Below are 15,379 nucleotides of genomic sequence, written 5' to 3'. Positions count from 1 at the left end.
AACCACGTACATACTAAAGTAAAAACTTCAGGAAACAATATTTACCTTTAATATGTGTGAAGCATGCCAATATTTTCAAAAATTTTTTTAACTTAAAAATTGCTAGTCATGACCCACTAACTTTATGATTTGGTGACCCACCAATAAGTTGTGATTCACCACTGGAAAATCATTGGGCTAGACAACCGCCAAAGTTTTTTTTTTTTGGCTGCACTGCACGGGCCTGTGGGATCTTAGTTCCCCGACCAGGGATTGAACCCACGCCCTCAGGCAGTGAAAGCGTGGAGTCCTAACCACTGGACTGCCAGGGAATTCCTAGAAGATTCTTCCTTTAAAAAGAATCCTGTGGCTAATACTAGGATTTTCCTAGTCTTCCCACTTATCAGGAACCTATCATGAGTCTCAGCACAGTAGTATTCACTTGGCATGCATAGCATTATGTTGAAAGCCATGTGTAACGAAGAGAAAAACGTTAAATGCCTGCTCAGACTTCTGATAGACCTAATGCAAGCACTTTTTAGGAGTAAGTTGACTAATTGCTTGTCATTTTCACCAACAGGAAGACATAGGTACGTACAATTGGAGGGATGGCTAGGCTTCAGTATTCAAGTATTTTAGTCTTTTGTTAAATGCGGCTCTTTATCCGTGCTGTGGCTCTGACAAAGTGGAGAAGATCAAATGAGAAAATAGATATGAAAATACTTTGAAAACCAACGTTTTATTAATTTTACTGTGTGAAGCCAGGACAGGGATGCTGCGATGAAGCTCTAGTGAGGCAGTGACTCGGTATTTGTAAAACTCTCTGCTCTCACGGAACTGTTATATTAACCTCCCTAAACAACAATGACTATGCCAAAAGCACAGGACTCTCGTTAAGAGGGTAGAAGCGGGTAACTTGCCAGGAGTTTGACCGAACTTTCACACTCTCTGCTCTGTCCGCGCATGCTCAAGCCCGGCTCCAGCCTCCTCACGGGGTTGGGCCGAACTGGGAGGGCGGAGTGAGTGCCACGTGGGGCTCCGTGACGTCATCTCAGGGCGCCGAGCGTGACTGCACTTGTGGTGGACTTCCAGAGCTCCGCGGCGCTGCGGGCTGTCTTCGCTGGATACGGGAGGGCGGAAGTGCAGCAGGCTTCGACTCCGACCTCCGCGCAGGTGCTTTCTGCGGCTGCGCGGGACAGCGGGACTCCAGTCTGGTGCATCTCTGCGGGACAGTGTGTGGCGCTCTCCGCCGCCGCCCAGCCAGAGCCCGCGACCCGTGCGTCCTCACCGGTGCAGGAAGGCGGAGGAGAAGCCTGAGCTTCTGGTAGGGTATGTGTGTGTCTGTCACCCCAGTGTGAGGAAATGCCCGGAGGAGGAGGGTTGGGGAAGTGCTAGGTAGGTGTGGTAAGAAGGAGGGGTGTGTGCGGCGAGAGGAGCGCTCCCCCGGGCGGTGGTGGCGGATGAAGGTGGTTCCTCCGGGGGAGGTGGCGTTGGCCGAGCGCCGACCTCGGAGCCCTAGTGCCGGCTGGAGGGTGTAGCCTGCGCGGTCTCTCGGGGAATACGTACTAAGGTGGGAAGCTTGGGTCTCGTCGCAGGCTCTAGAGTTTAGTTCGGGACCTGCATTTTTCGTGGAATAGTTAGTTATTTAGATCATAGTTATTTTTACAGGCAGTTCGATTCTATCCGAAATCGATGGGGTTTCCCCCCAATTTATCTTCCCAGACGTATTCATTGTCTCATTTTAATAATATTTAGTGCCAGCAAAGCCATTTTCCCTTGGCAGAGCACTTTCACATACTTTATAGTTTGGATTATTTTCAAGTCACACCTGAACTTGGGGAACCTAGGGAAAGTGGATTGGTTCTAGATTTTTCTGAGGGATGGGGAAGCACAGCATGTTTTCATCAAGAATCAGAACCCAGAGGCTATCAAACAGCACTAAATTTCCAAGGCCTTCCAGAGTTTACTTGATAAATTTCAGTCTTTGGGACTGTGTATACTTGGATCTGAACGGACTTATTTTGTGATTTCCATAAAGGGAGTTGTTGGTTGAATTTTGAATTTGAAAGTAAAGATGTTGGTCTGAGGGTAGCAGTGGAGGGAAATTTTAGAATTTTATATTGGATTTAAGTAGGTGCTTTGATCCTCAAAGGTATGCTGATTAAAATTGGGGAAAAGTGAACAGAATGGTACTATATGGATAAGAGTTTTTAGAATAATGTACAAGCTTGAAGTGTAGGTTCATTTTATTAATTTAACAGATACTAAGTGCTAGTTATGTGCCAGGCACTGAACAAAAAGTAAACAAAACAATAAACAGTGAGGAAGGCAATAAAAATCCCTGCCATCATGAAGTTCACTTTGAGGGTTGAGACATTAATTTAAAAATTAATTAAAATATGTGTCAGGTAGTGAAAAGTGCTATGGAGAAAAAATAAAGTAATGAAGGGGAATGGGGAGTGCTGGTAGCATGCATGGGAAATTATAGTGGTGGCCTTAGAAAAGATGACATTTGAGCAGAGACCTAATCGTGATAAAGAAGGGTGCCAGTGGATGTAGTGGAGAGGGCCATCAGAGCAACCACAAAGTCCCTGAGGCGGGAGCACATAAGCGAGTTTGGCTGGAACTGGGGGAGCAAGTTGTGGAGAGAAGTAGATAAGCAGGTCAGAGTGGGGTCAGGTCATATAGGGCCTGCTAACACCTTGTAAGACTTTAGTTTTTACTTTGAATGAGATGGTGGAGTTTTGAGTAAAGGAGTGAACTGATCTGACTTGTGTTTTAAAGGATTTTTTGATTACTTTGTTGTCTCTCTGCAGCAAGGGCAGAAACGTTGAGACCTCTGTTGGTAGGCCATTGCATTTATCTGGGTTAAAGGTCAAGGTGACTTGGCTCAGTGTGGTAAGAGTGCAGGTGGTGAGAAATGGCCAGATTCTAGATTTATATCTAAGCTAGAGCCATCAAGTGTGAAGAGGGGTCATGGATGACTCCCAGATTTATGGCCTGAGAAGCTAAAGAATGGAGTTACCACTTCAGTGATTTGGGGAAGACCACAGAGTAATAGGGAGAGGAGGGAGGAAGATCTGCAATCGTTTTCAGTTTTGCACTTGCTGAATTTTCAAATGAAATGTCAGTATACAGTAGTATATATGAAACTGGAGTTAGAAGAGAAGTCTAGGCTGAAGATGTAAATGTGGGAATTGTTAATGTGTAAGTGATATTTAAAGCTCTGAGAGATCTCCAAAGGCAGGGTTCAAGGACTGTGGGGGCACTTCAGCATTTGGAGATTGGAGGGAGTTATGACCTATTCCCTAGGGTGGAGGTGGGGCTGTTCCTTAAAACCCCTGTTCAGAACCAATGATCCTCAGTAAACAGATAGAAGGAAATAGAAAGCCAGGTCATTAGCTGAGAGAGAGTGAGGAAGGAGATGTGAAAATTTGAGGAGGGGGAGTTGATTTAGGACAGTGGAAGAATAAATAGACTAGGGAAGTATGAGAATACTGGGCAATACTCAGAGCCCACTTTTGAGGTCAGTGTTCATGAATTTAAAAGGAGACCAGCCAGCATATATATTTTTAGATGTTTACAAATTTACTACTAGTAGGTATTTGATATTTTAAGTAATTTCTGAGTAGTTGGGGATTTTGTCAGCAAAACAGCTTCAGGTAATAGGTTAGCCTTTCTTGGTTTGTAGTGTAAAAGGGACTGTTAATTGTGCATTATGTTGGGTTGGCCAAAAAGTTCATTCAGGTCTCTGTAACAGGTTACAGAAAAACCCAAACGAACTTTTTGGCCAACCCAATATTTTTATCATACTGTGCTGTTTGCTAAGTGTTGTTGGTTGGGCACCTGCCTCTTTTTCAGGCCATGAATTAGATGCAGAGAATACAGCAGTCAAGAAGTAGCCCCTGCCCTCAGGAAGTTTACTTCTAGTAGACTGCATCATGGGTTGGGATTTCTATTCTTCCAAAACATTGCCTTCAGGTTGGATGCATGGTGTTGATATCATAGTATACATATGAGAGGGAAAAATATTTTTCTAAAATAGTGAAATTCGCTGAATATGAAGTGTGATTGTACAGATTTAGGAAAGAGTTTAGGTGGAAAAGTTTCTTAAGTAGCTAGTATAACTTTTGGATTTACACATTTTATTTATTTATATATTTTCCAGTTGTTTAACAGAAATTCCAGAGCCTATTATGTGCTGATTATGCTAACATCCTGGATACAAAGGTATATATAACTCAGTTTCTGCTGTCAAGGAACTGACAGTTCAGTGTGGGGAGGGGCAAGAGACAGATGAGATACACAGCTGCAATGCATTGTTATACCATATAACAATAAAGATATCATAACAGAAGTAATTAGATTACAGTTTGCTTAGTGGAAAGCTTCCCAAGGAGTTAATGTTAAGCTGACTCTTAAAAGAGAATTAAGAGTTGGCCAAGAGAAGGGGCAAAGGATATTCAAGCAGAGGGGCCATGGAAGCACAGGGAAACCATGTATTAAATACATTTACCATTTTTCCAGTGGTTGGTTACTAGGTGCTAAATACCCAACAACCCTGTGAAATTAGAATTATCTTCAGTTTATAGATATGAGGTTTAGAGATGTCAGGTTTGTTGTCCAAGGACATACAGCTTATATGTGGAAGTCAGGGTTGAAACCCATGTCAGTCTGATTTCAAAACCCCTTAACTACCTTACTGTATAGCCTGCTGTAAGCATTTAAATCTTCTCTGTCCTTGTTCTTTGTCCTTCAGCCAGTCTTTTTACCAACTTCTATTCATTCTTCCTTGGAAAGCCCTCCTGTCTCTCATCAATCCACTGCTACCAGTCTAGGTCAAGCACTCATTTTATGCCTCAGTTGCTGAAATTGCTTCCTGGCTAGCCTGTCTCTGGCTCTGGATCCCCTTTTGTGCACTGCTACCAGATAATTGTTTTTATTTCACCATTATAAAACCTTTCTAGGCTTGTCGGATAAAATTGAAAACCCACAGTTTTCTATTTGGTGTACTTCATGGTCCAGTTATATTTTATATTTACAAATTTGACATTAAAAGAATAATAATTGCTTCTATTTCTCAGCACATGCTGTGTCCATTACCATGTCAAATACTTTATAGATTTTTTTTTTTTCTAGAACAACCTGGTGACTTTTACAGGTAAGGAAATTTAGACTTAGTGAAGTAAAGTGACTTACCTAGGATCAGGTATGATAGTAAAACATCACAGGTCAGCTCTTTCATTATCTACTACTCCTCCCAACACAAAGTTTCCTAAAAAGTTGGTACACATACTGCTCCTGCCACTTCCTGCCTTTGCTGATGCTGTTTTGCCTTGCTTGGAATATTTGTCTTCTTTTTGTCTGTCCATATTCTACCCATTCTTCAAGTTCAGTATCTTTTAAGATTCTTCCCTGAACATTATAGGTTCTGTTAATATTTAACTTCTTCCCCTCCTGCATTATGAAAGCTCTCACAAAGTAACATTTAGTTATAACCACGGACATTTTGGAATTGGAAGGAATGTTTGGCAATAAGTATGGTATGATGGAAAAAATATGAGATTGGAAATCCTGCTGTAGTAGAGGAAAAGTAAAGGCACAGTGAGGTAACAGAGGTTCTGCCTGATTCATGCCTAGAAGAAAGGCTGTTTTGAGCAGGGTCCTGAATGATGTGTAAGTTGGAAGGCGAGGTGGGGAAGGCTACTTTAGAGTAAGGAACCACCGGCATGAGCAAAGCCATGCAAAGGACATGAAAGTGCATGATATGTTTAGCAGATTTGTAAATAATACCTTCTGGGCAATGCCTGAGGTTTTAAAAAAGTTATCACCACCATCATCATCATCATCATCTTGTATGCCCTCAGCACCTGCCACAGAGCTGGGCATGTCAAATGATCAAATATTCATTGACTCTCTAGTGAATGTTATTAGCAATGTTCAATGTATAATTTTTAGTTATTTTCCTTTACTCTCATAATTCCAGTTTACACTAAATAATGCTTTTGATTATTCTAAGTTTTTAAAGTCTTTGACTTTTGAACTTTTTTTTTTTTTTTTTTTTTTTTTTTTTGCGGTACATGGGCCTCTTACTGTTGTGGCCTCTCCTGTTATGGAGCAGAGGCTCCGGACACTTAGGCTCAGCGGCCATGGCTCACGGGCCCAGCCGCTCCGCGGCATGTGGGATCTTCCCAGACCGGGGCACGAACCGCGTCCCCTGCATCAGCAGGCGAACTCTCAACCACTGCGCCACCAGGGAAGCCCTTGAACATTTTTTGAGACATGCTCTGGTTGGTTCTATAAATTATGATGATAAATACACTTTATAGTACTGTGTTATAGGCATTGTTCTAAGTGTTCTACATGTATTAATTTAATTTTCATATCTATCTTATATGGTCAGTGCTGTTATTCCCATTTTACAGATGAGAAAACTGAGACACAGAGAAGTTATAGGTGAAGAGTTCACTTTAGATAAGCCATAGACTCTTTTGGGGCTTGAGAGAATGATGCAAGTAGAGTTTCGCTTTGGCTGTGGTTCATTAGTTGTATATGTAATTTTGAAATGGTTACTTCCATGATCTCTTTAAATAAATAATAGCTCCACATTTAGAATTTCTTGTACTGATTTTTGCATTCATTCTAAAGAATGCCCATCATGGAGTTTTTTGAAGTGAATAATCTTCATGCATTCTTTTTTTCCTATAATCTTTCTTTGTTTTGGAGCAGGTTCATTTATACCTGCAAGGATCTAATACTCTTCGTTTTATTTCAGTTTGGCTTTGGCTGGAAAAGAATTCAGCCTATATGTACTGCTTTAACCACTGGAAGAATGACAGATGACAAAGATGTGCTTCGAGATGTGTGGTTTGGACGAATTCCAACTTGCTTCACCCTCTGTCAGGATGAGATAACTGAACGGGAGGCAGAACCATATTATGTAAGTATGTTGATGGTGGCAAATGGGATACCATAACTTTGTCCATTTTTGTAAATAAAGCTCTAAGAATGTGGAGGCTGGTTTTCAACATTTTATATGCAATTAGTATGTGCTTATTGTGGAAAAAAATTAGGAGACAGATCTACGAAAAGAAGGAAATAAGAATTACATCTGGGCTTCCCTGGTGGCGCAGTGGTTGAGAGTTCACCTGCCGATGCAGGGGACACGGGTTCATGCCCCGGTCTGGGAAGATCCCATGTGCTGTGGAGCGGCTGGGCCTGTGAGCCACGGCCGCTGAGCCTGCGCGCCACGGCCGCTGAGCCTGCGCGTACGGAGCCTGTGCTCTGCAACAGGAGAGGCCACAACAATGAGAGGCCCACGTACCGCAAAAAAAAGAAAAAAAGAAAAAAAAAAGAATTACCTCTAATCCTACTACTCAGAGGAAAAAAACACTGTTGACATGTTGATGTGGGACCTTCTTGACTTCCTTTTTCTTATGCATATGTAGTATATGATAATGAATCATAAGTTATGTGTGGTTTTTTAACAGGAAGCTATTTTGAAAATGCTAGGCTCAGACTTGATTCTTTTGTATGTAGGTGGTTCAAAGCAACTATTTAAATTCTTTTTGCAAGCTGAGTGAACATATGAATGTGTGTGTGACTTCATATGTTCATGAGCTAGTATAGATTATATGAAATACATTGTTTAATAACACAAATCACTGTATATAGGCCTGTAGGTTTGAGATAGTGTATTATCTGTTCTAAAAAAAAAGAGTATCAATTATCTTCTGATTTTAATGTGCTTTTTTTTCTTTTCTAATTGCACATATGATCCAAACGTAAGCGTCTGTCAGTCAGAGATAATAGTATCTTGCCTTTTTACTGAATAGTCCCTAGTAGGCAAAGACATTCTCAATTGTTATTTTAGTTTTTTTTTTTTCATCTCAGGTACACATAATATTGTGTACTCAGGAGGATCTGGAGAAGTGGAAATGTATCTGTGGTTCTGGATTATTTCTTCGCTTTTTAAAATAATTAATTAATTAATTAATTTTGGGGGCTGCATTGGGTCTTCATTGCTGTGCTCAGACTTTCTCTAGTTGCGGCGAACGGGGGCTACTCTTCATTGCGGCGCACCGGCTTCTCATTGCAGTGGCTTCTCTTGTTGCGGAGCATGAGCTCTAGGTGCAAAGGCTTCAGTAGTTGTGGCCCGCGAGCTCTAGAGCTCAGGCTCAGTAGTTGTGGCACACAGGCTTAGTTGCTCCGCGGCATGTGGGATCTTCCCGGACAGGGGCACGAACCCATGTTCCCTGCATCAGCAGACGGACTCTCAACCACTGCGCCACCACGGAAGCCCCTCTCTGGGTTTTCTTAATGAATGATAATTTTAGAGAAATTGGACAGTCTTTTGTACTAGTATTTAGGTAGTCGTAGCTGATTATATTTATAAATTTGAGTCATTTTAAGTTTGGAAACCTCAACAATTTTCTGCCTTTAGAAAAACTTCCATAGTTAAAAATGAAGTGTGATCATAGTTTATTTTCAGAGACATTTTATTTGTTAGATGTATTTTTCCTCTTCTCCCCCTGTAGCATGGGTTAGGATATCATTTATGTTTGTTTCTAAACTAGCTTTCGCTATTTTAATGAAAACTTTTAACTTTGGGTCGCTTTCTAATAGTATCTAAACAAAAGAGTATATGTGTCCAGTTGGTCAAAGTGGCAAAAACTAAGAAGACTGTTTACTTTTATTATTTATTTATTTATTTATTTATTTGCGGTATGCAGGCCTCTCACTGTTGTGGCCTCTCCCGTTGCGGAGCACAGGCTCCGGATGCGCAGGCTCAGTGGCCATGGCTCACAGGCCCAGCCACTCCGCGGCATGTGGGATCCTCCAGGTTTGGGGCACAAACTCGTGTCCCCTGCATCGGCAGGCAGACTCTCAACAACTGCGCCACCAGGGAAGCCTCAAGACTGTTTACTTTTAAATCAGAGTATGATGTTTGACACACTTTCTGCAGTTAAAAAAAAAATCCAAGAAAAGAACATAACATTTTTTCCTTCCTTATATATGAATCTGTTTAAATATGAAAAGACCATTGTGAGAACTAGAGGGTAAGTTGTTTTCTGTCTGTTTCTAATCAAATTAAAAATGGCAAAGAGTAACAGGGGATAACTGTTGGAGGAAGAGGATTGTTTTGTCTAATAGTAATTGATTTTTTTCTTGAATTCTTCCTAATTCTTCACCCAAAAGAAGCTCTTACATAGTCATTGTGATTATGTTTTTGCAGAATATTGGGTGATAGGCATATGATAAATATTAAACAAAGAACTGGATTTTAAAACCATGCAGCGTAATTCAGATTTTTTTCTTTAAATACATACATACTTAATAAACACATACGTACTTAAGTATAAGAAAGGCAATATACAAAACCACTAGCAGTGGTTACCCTTAGAATTATTATAGGTGAGCATTTTAGTGCCAACATGATTTTAGTTCACCTGTCTCTTGGTTGTAAATTAAACTTGAATGTATTTTTTAATTGCTTTGAGTTATAATAATGATCACGTTTTAAAGATTCTGGATGAAATGAGATGAAAATATCATAGCCTGAGAGCCAGTAGACCTCTTTCCCAGACATTCTCAAAGTTCAGGTGAGGTAACGTAAAAGGGTTGTCACCAAGGGTTGAAGAGTCCATTCATGTTCACGTGGAGGTGCAGGAAGGATGGGTGAAAGAGAATGTCGTTTATTTTTATTAATGTTTGTAGCTTATTTCTTAGAAACTAGATTTTAAAATATCCACTTGTACCAAATTTATAAATTATTATTCATACAGTCTTCTGGAATTTCCTGCTTCCATTGAGAAAGCATGTTAATGTTAGACATATTCCTGCTATTTGTTGGCTCCGTATAAATCAGCCATCATCCTATATGTGTATCATTGAGAATTACTTCTTATTTTACAGGGAGTATTAGGAAGGAAATTTGTTAGAAAATAGTCAACTTTTCAGTTTTTGTTGTTTCTGTTATATTCATTTGAACTGTTGCTTTTCATTTAGATTATCCAGTATGAAACATACATACTAAATTGCATTCATATTTTGTGACTTGTTACCAGAGGAAATCACACAGATACGTGGTCATCGATTTGAGTGGACCCTAAACATTTCCCAGCATTCCTTTTATGTTTCCTTAGTTAGCTCTCTCTGTTCTTCTCCACTAGGACTATTTCTCTGGGTCCTGAACTCATCTTTCTTGACAGGTGACCTCACTTTCTACTTCACAAAGGAAATAGAAACCATACAATAGGACCTTCCTTAACTTTCTGCCACCAAGTCTGTAAAACATATTTGCACTCAACATATTTTTACTTCTCCTCTCTCCTGTTTTAATGGAAGAGGTGTCCTTTCTTCCTAGACAAGGCCCAGCCTTCTATCTGTGTTCTGCATCCCATCTCCTGCTTCTCTATTTACTTACTTTCAAATTTTTCTATCTACTGACGTCTTCTTTACAGCATTTATATTGTCTCAAATCCTTTCTATTCTAAAACAACCCTCTGTTGACCCCATCCTCCTTTCAGTTGCTCGCTTTTCCTTCACAGCCAGACTATTAAAAAGACTGTCTGTACTCATTGTTTCCTTCCCATGTCCCACCACTTACTTCACTGTAATCATATTTCACCCTACTCCAACAGAACTGTTCTTGTCACTGTCACTAATGACATCTTTTTTTTTTTTTTTTTTTTTTAAACCAGACCTATAGTCTGTTTTTGAACTTTCATTTGCTTGATCTCTCAGCACTATTTGATGTTACTGGCTGTTTTCTCCATTGCTCTGCAGTGCCTCATTCCTGGTTTTGCTTCTGTGGTCTCCTTTGCCAGGGGACCTCTTTTGCTTGTTGCTCAGTGTTGCATTCATTGGTGCTTTGCCTTTTATTTTTCTTTTTCCACTACACTGTTTTTCCCCCCTAGAGTTTTCACTCCATTTTTATGTCTTTGTTGAGCATTTTTATCTTGACAGCTCCCCAGGATTTTTCTCCTGAGCTCCAGACCTATATGTCTTTCTGTTGGATAACCTCACTTAGATGTCTTGAAGGAACTCAAACTGAGTGTGTTTGAAACTGGACTCATGATCTTTACTCCGGAAAACCTGATTATCTGCCATTTTCCCTTCCTGTTTTATCATCCAGCTAATTAATTACTCTTACAGTAATTAACATGGGACTCATGCTTTGATACTTCCTTCTCCCGTATCCCTGACATTCATTCATAACTTAGTCCATCTGATTTTACATCTCAAATATTTCACGCTTTTCTGATTCCTTTCATATCCACTGATACAGCCTAGTTCAGGCCACCATTTAAAAACAAGTGTATTGAGACTTCCCTGGTGGCGCAGTGGTTAAGAATCCACCTACCAATGCAAGGGACACAGCAGGGGACATGGGTTCGAGCCCTGGTCTGCGAAGGTCCCACATGCTGCGGAGCAACTAAGCCCGTGTGCCACAACTACTGAGCCTGCGCTCTAGAGCCCGTGAGCCACAACTACTGAGCCCACATGCCACAACTACTGAAGCCTGCATGCCTAGAGCCCGTGCTCCACAATGAGAGAAGCCACCGCAATGAGAAACTTGCGCACTGCAACAAAGAGTAGCCCCTTCTTGTCCCCGTGCATAGCAACGAAGACCCAACGCAGCCAAATAAATAAATTTATAAAACAACAACAACAAAAAAAAAACTAGTGTATTGTATAATATTAACTAATTTCCCTGGTTTTAGTCTTGCCCTCTTTCCATTTTCCAGTCTGCAGTTGGAATCATCTTTTCAAAACATGTATCTGACATTGTCACCTGCCAGCTAGAAACCTTTAGTGGCTTTTCATTGTCTTTAGGATCCTTAATATAGTTTACAAGGTTCTTTAAGATCTGGTCCCTTGCTTCTTCAGTACTATTCTGTCCTAAACCTCTACAGTCCTGTCGTATTCAACTTCTTCTAATTCCTCATGTGCCAGTCTTTGTCCTTTTGTATTCGCACCATGCCTTCTTGCAGTTCCCTCTGCTGGAGTGAGCAGCAGTATCTCCCACCCCTACTCACACCCAGACATCCACACCAATGCATGTTTGGTTCATTCCTGTTTCCTTTTTGAACCCTGCCTTAAAATTGACTTCCTGTCAAGGCTTCCCTGAGCTCCTACGTTGGGTTAAATTTCTTTGCTACTTGCTCCTATAACGTTCTTTACTTCTTCTTTGCATTCATCATATTTGTAATTTTGTTTTTACTGTCTGCCTCTCAAGCCTGTAAGCTCCATGAGAGGAAGAATTCTTTCTGTCTCATTCAGTACTCTATCCTCATCACCTAGTGTGATGCCTCACACATTGAAATGGGACAGAATTCTAGTGTATTTTAATTCTGTTTTTGTTTTTAGATAAGTGAATCTCTAATTTTATAACTGAAAATTGTTGGACAAAATAGGATTTGGTGTAAACAAATAATATTACGGGCACTTTTTTTCTGAAACATAAGTAATCTATACAACTGTGTAAAACATGTATTATTTATAAGCTGTACAGAAAAAAAAATGAATCACTTGTGTCATACTGAGTACTTGACAGTGTGCTGAACGAGGAACAGGGAGTGATAGAGTCCACGTAGTGGACAGTGTCCCGGGGTGGGGGGCGCGGGGGTTAATCCTTTTTGTATTAAAAGAACTTAAAGAACCTTGAAGACATTAATCAAAGTGAAAGAAGCCAGACACAAAAGGACAAATATTTTATGATTCCATTTAGATGACCTAGAATGGTCTAATTCAAAGAGACAGAAAGTAAGAAAGTGATTACAAAGGGCCAGGGGGAAGAGGAGAATGGGGGAATTACTGTTTAATAGGTACAGTGTTTGAGTTTGGGATGATGAAAAGGTCCGGAGATGGACAGTGGTGATAGTTGAACAGCAGTGTGAATGTATTTAATGCCACTGAACTATACGCTTAAAATGGTTAACCTGGTAAATTTTACGCTATGTATATTTTACCACAATTTTAAAAAATGAACTTGAAGTAAACCAATTTGGTACACCAAAGAAAAACCTTATGTGATACAATCTGGATGTAGAAGGCAGGGTGATGTCTTTTTGCTGTTATTTTCTTTCCCTTTTTACCTATTTAAATATTTACTAGATAAAGTATCTATACCTACTCTAGTTATTTCTTAGTGCTACTATGTATAGATATTTATGTTAGTTACAGATTACTCCCACAGGCTAATTTAGGACAGAAGATTCCAGCTACATTTTAGTGTACCTTCTGTCTGAAGAATGAGCATTCTTTTACAATTTATCGCTTTTGACCTTTTGTCCCACTTAACCTTTTGCATCTCTGATTCATTCAGCAAATATTTATTGTATGCCTGCTATGAAGCAGGCACTATTTTGTGGGAATGTTAGTTAGCAGTGAACAAAACAGATGAAAACCCCTGTCTTAATGGAGCTTACATTCTAATGTTCCTCATTCCTTATTGTAAATAAGTTTTTGTTTCATGAAAATCATTTGTGAATTTTTCAACAAATTTGGTTGAACCCTATGCATGTAGTATAGCTCTTTCCCAAATCAGGAGCTGATATCCATACTCATTTAGTCCTGATATATCTTCCTTCTTATGATCTCCATAGGGTAATATCATTCTCTACAGAATAGATAGCTATGTAGTGCCCAACAAACATTTTAAATTAAAGTCCTTGACTTACTAACATAGGACTACTGGACTAATAGACCATACTTATTTATTTTTTAAAAACGGCTAATTTACCATGCTATTTTAATTTCTTAGAGACTGTCCATGATACTTCTGTACTTGATTCTGTCATTTCTGACTCTAATGAATCATTTCTTTGCCATTTATTTAATAGAATATGGTTTTGGCAGGTTATTTAAGCTGTATGTAAAATAGAGGTGATAATAATTCTTCCTGTAAAACAGCTAGTGCTTTTCCTTATACATAGTATTAGTTTCCTTTTTTTTTCTTCCCTAATCACATTCTAGTTGTTTCTTTATAAAAGAGGAACTTATGTTCTGTTGAATCCACACAGCTATCCAACACCTTGTTCCTAGTATTAGTACCTTTTATTCCATACTGGAGCATGACAAATACCACCCATACCCCTGTACCCTGCAGCTCCTAGGACTACTGTCATGTTCCCTTACCTAACTGGGGCCTGGTACCTTGATCTTCAGTGATTAAGTATCAGAGTCCCTTTAACCAGAATATTTCCCCAGCCCGCTACATAATTCTACTTGATTTACTGATCAAAAGACATAACCTTGAATAAGCAGCATGAAAAGTGATGCAGGGTTACACTCACAGAAGCAGCTAAAAGAGAGTAACAAAACAGTTTTACCAGCAAAAGAAGACAGAAACTTAGGAAAACAAGAAATGGCTAGAGAGTCTCCTGCAAAGGGGGAAAATACATGAATTTTTGCCAGTTTCCTCCTTTTATCTACTTGTAGGTTCTTTAAATAAATTCTTGCTCTTTTATGTTTTCTTTCTGGGTACCTTTCCTAGGGGAAAAATGCTGACAGCCTTCATACTATTCCATTTGAACCTCAATGTTCCTTTCCAGACTTTTCTCTCTCCAGAGTCCAAGTAGGTCCAGCCTCCATAAGGACAGATTGAGGGAGTTGATTGACAGTGGCAGGATCATCAGTCCACCAGCATTATACTCTAAGCTTGTACTTTATTGCATTTAAATATTTAAATGTGTAGCTCAAAAGTCAGTCATCGAACTTATCTCTCTTCTTGAGATTTCTTCATTAGTAATCACAAAAATCTGTTCTGACTTCCATACCTCCCCCACTTTTCCATTCCTTCTTTCTCATCTCATGTAATATTTCCTTAACAGATTTCCTATCTAGAATCTTACCTTATTGCAATTTTTACATACAATAGCTAGAATATTCCTCAAGTACTATTTTTCATCATGCTATTAATGGTATCATAGTGGGCTTCACTGTTTATCAAATGAAAATTTCAATTTCACCTTCAGAGGTCTTTCTGTTGCTGCCATGAAGTATTTTTGTAAGTACTTTTTATGAGTTTGTTTTGTTTTGTTTTGTTTTTAGCCTCCACTTTATTTTAGCCTCATAGGATAGATTATGTCCTTGTCTTGGTGTTCTTCACTGCAACTAAGCCAGTACACAGTAGATTATCAAAATGTGATGGACCAATTGAGAAGTCCTGATTTATCCATCAGGTGTACAAGGTGTACATTAGACTGAGTTGATTATCTTCTCAGAAATTGAATTAACTCAGGTGAATCGTATTAATTTTTAAGTTAAATTTGATAGATCTAGTAAGTATCCTAAATAGTATGGCATCTGATTGCGTTGTATTTTTATTTGGAAAAAATTATTACAGAAAGATTGTACATAGACTTGTGTTGTTTATTATTCTAGGCATTTTATC

The 15,379-nt window shown here is 39.5% G+C and overlaps 1 protein-coding gene across 5 annotated transcripts in view; it reads left to right on the top strand.

Annotated features, from left to right (window-relative positions):
* The first annotated feature begins 1,020 nt into the window (after window positions 1-1,020).
* The window catches only part of ATG5 (autophagy related 5), a 117,961-nt gene continuing 103,602 nt past the window's right edge, over window positions 1,021-15,379 (top strand). Inside the window, exons 1-2 of one of the 5 annotated variants that reach the window (XM_059083850.2) lie at window positions 1,021-1,303; window positions 6,755-6,919. In XM_059083850.2, coding sequence (XP_058939833.1) covers window positions 6,812-6,919 — 108 coding nt within the window. In that variant the 5' untranslated portion in view covers window positions 1,021-1,303; window positions 6,755-6,811. The other 4 variants (XM_059083851.2, XM_067011542.1, XM_067011541.1 and 1 more) reach the window with 4 other exon arrangements.

The sequence above is a fragment of the Kogia breviceps genome, chromosome 13 (assembly GCF_026419965.1).
Source record: "Kogia breviceps isolate mKogBre1 chromosome 13, mKogBre1 haplotype 1, whole genome shotgun sequence".
In the NCBI taxonomy this organism is placed as follows: Eukaryota; Metazoa; Chordata; class Mammalia; order Artiodactyla; family Physeteridae; genus Kogia; species Kogia breviceps.
The sequence above is the reverse complement of the archived record's forward strand: the minus strand, read 5'-3'. Positions and strand labels throughout refer to the sequence as shown.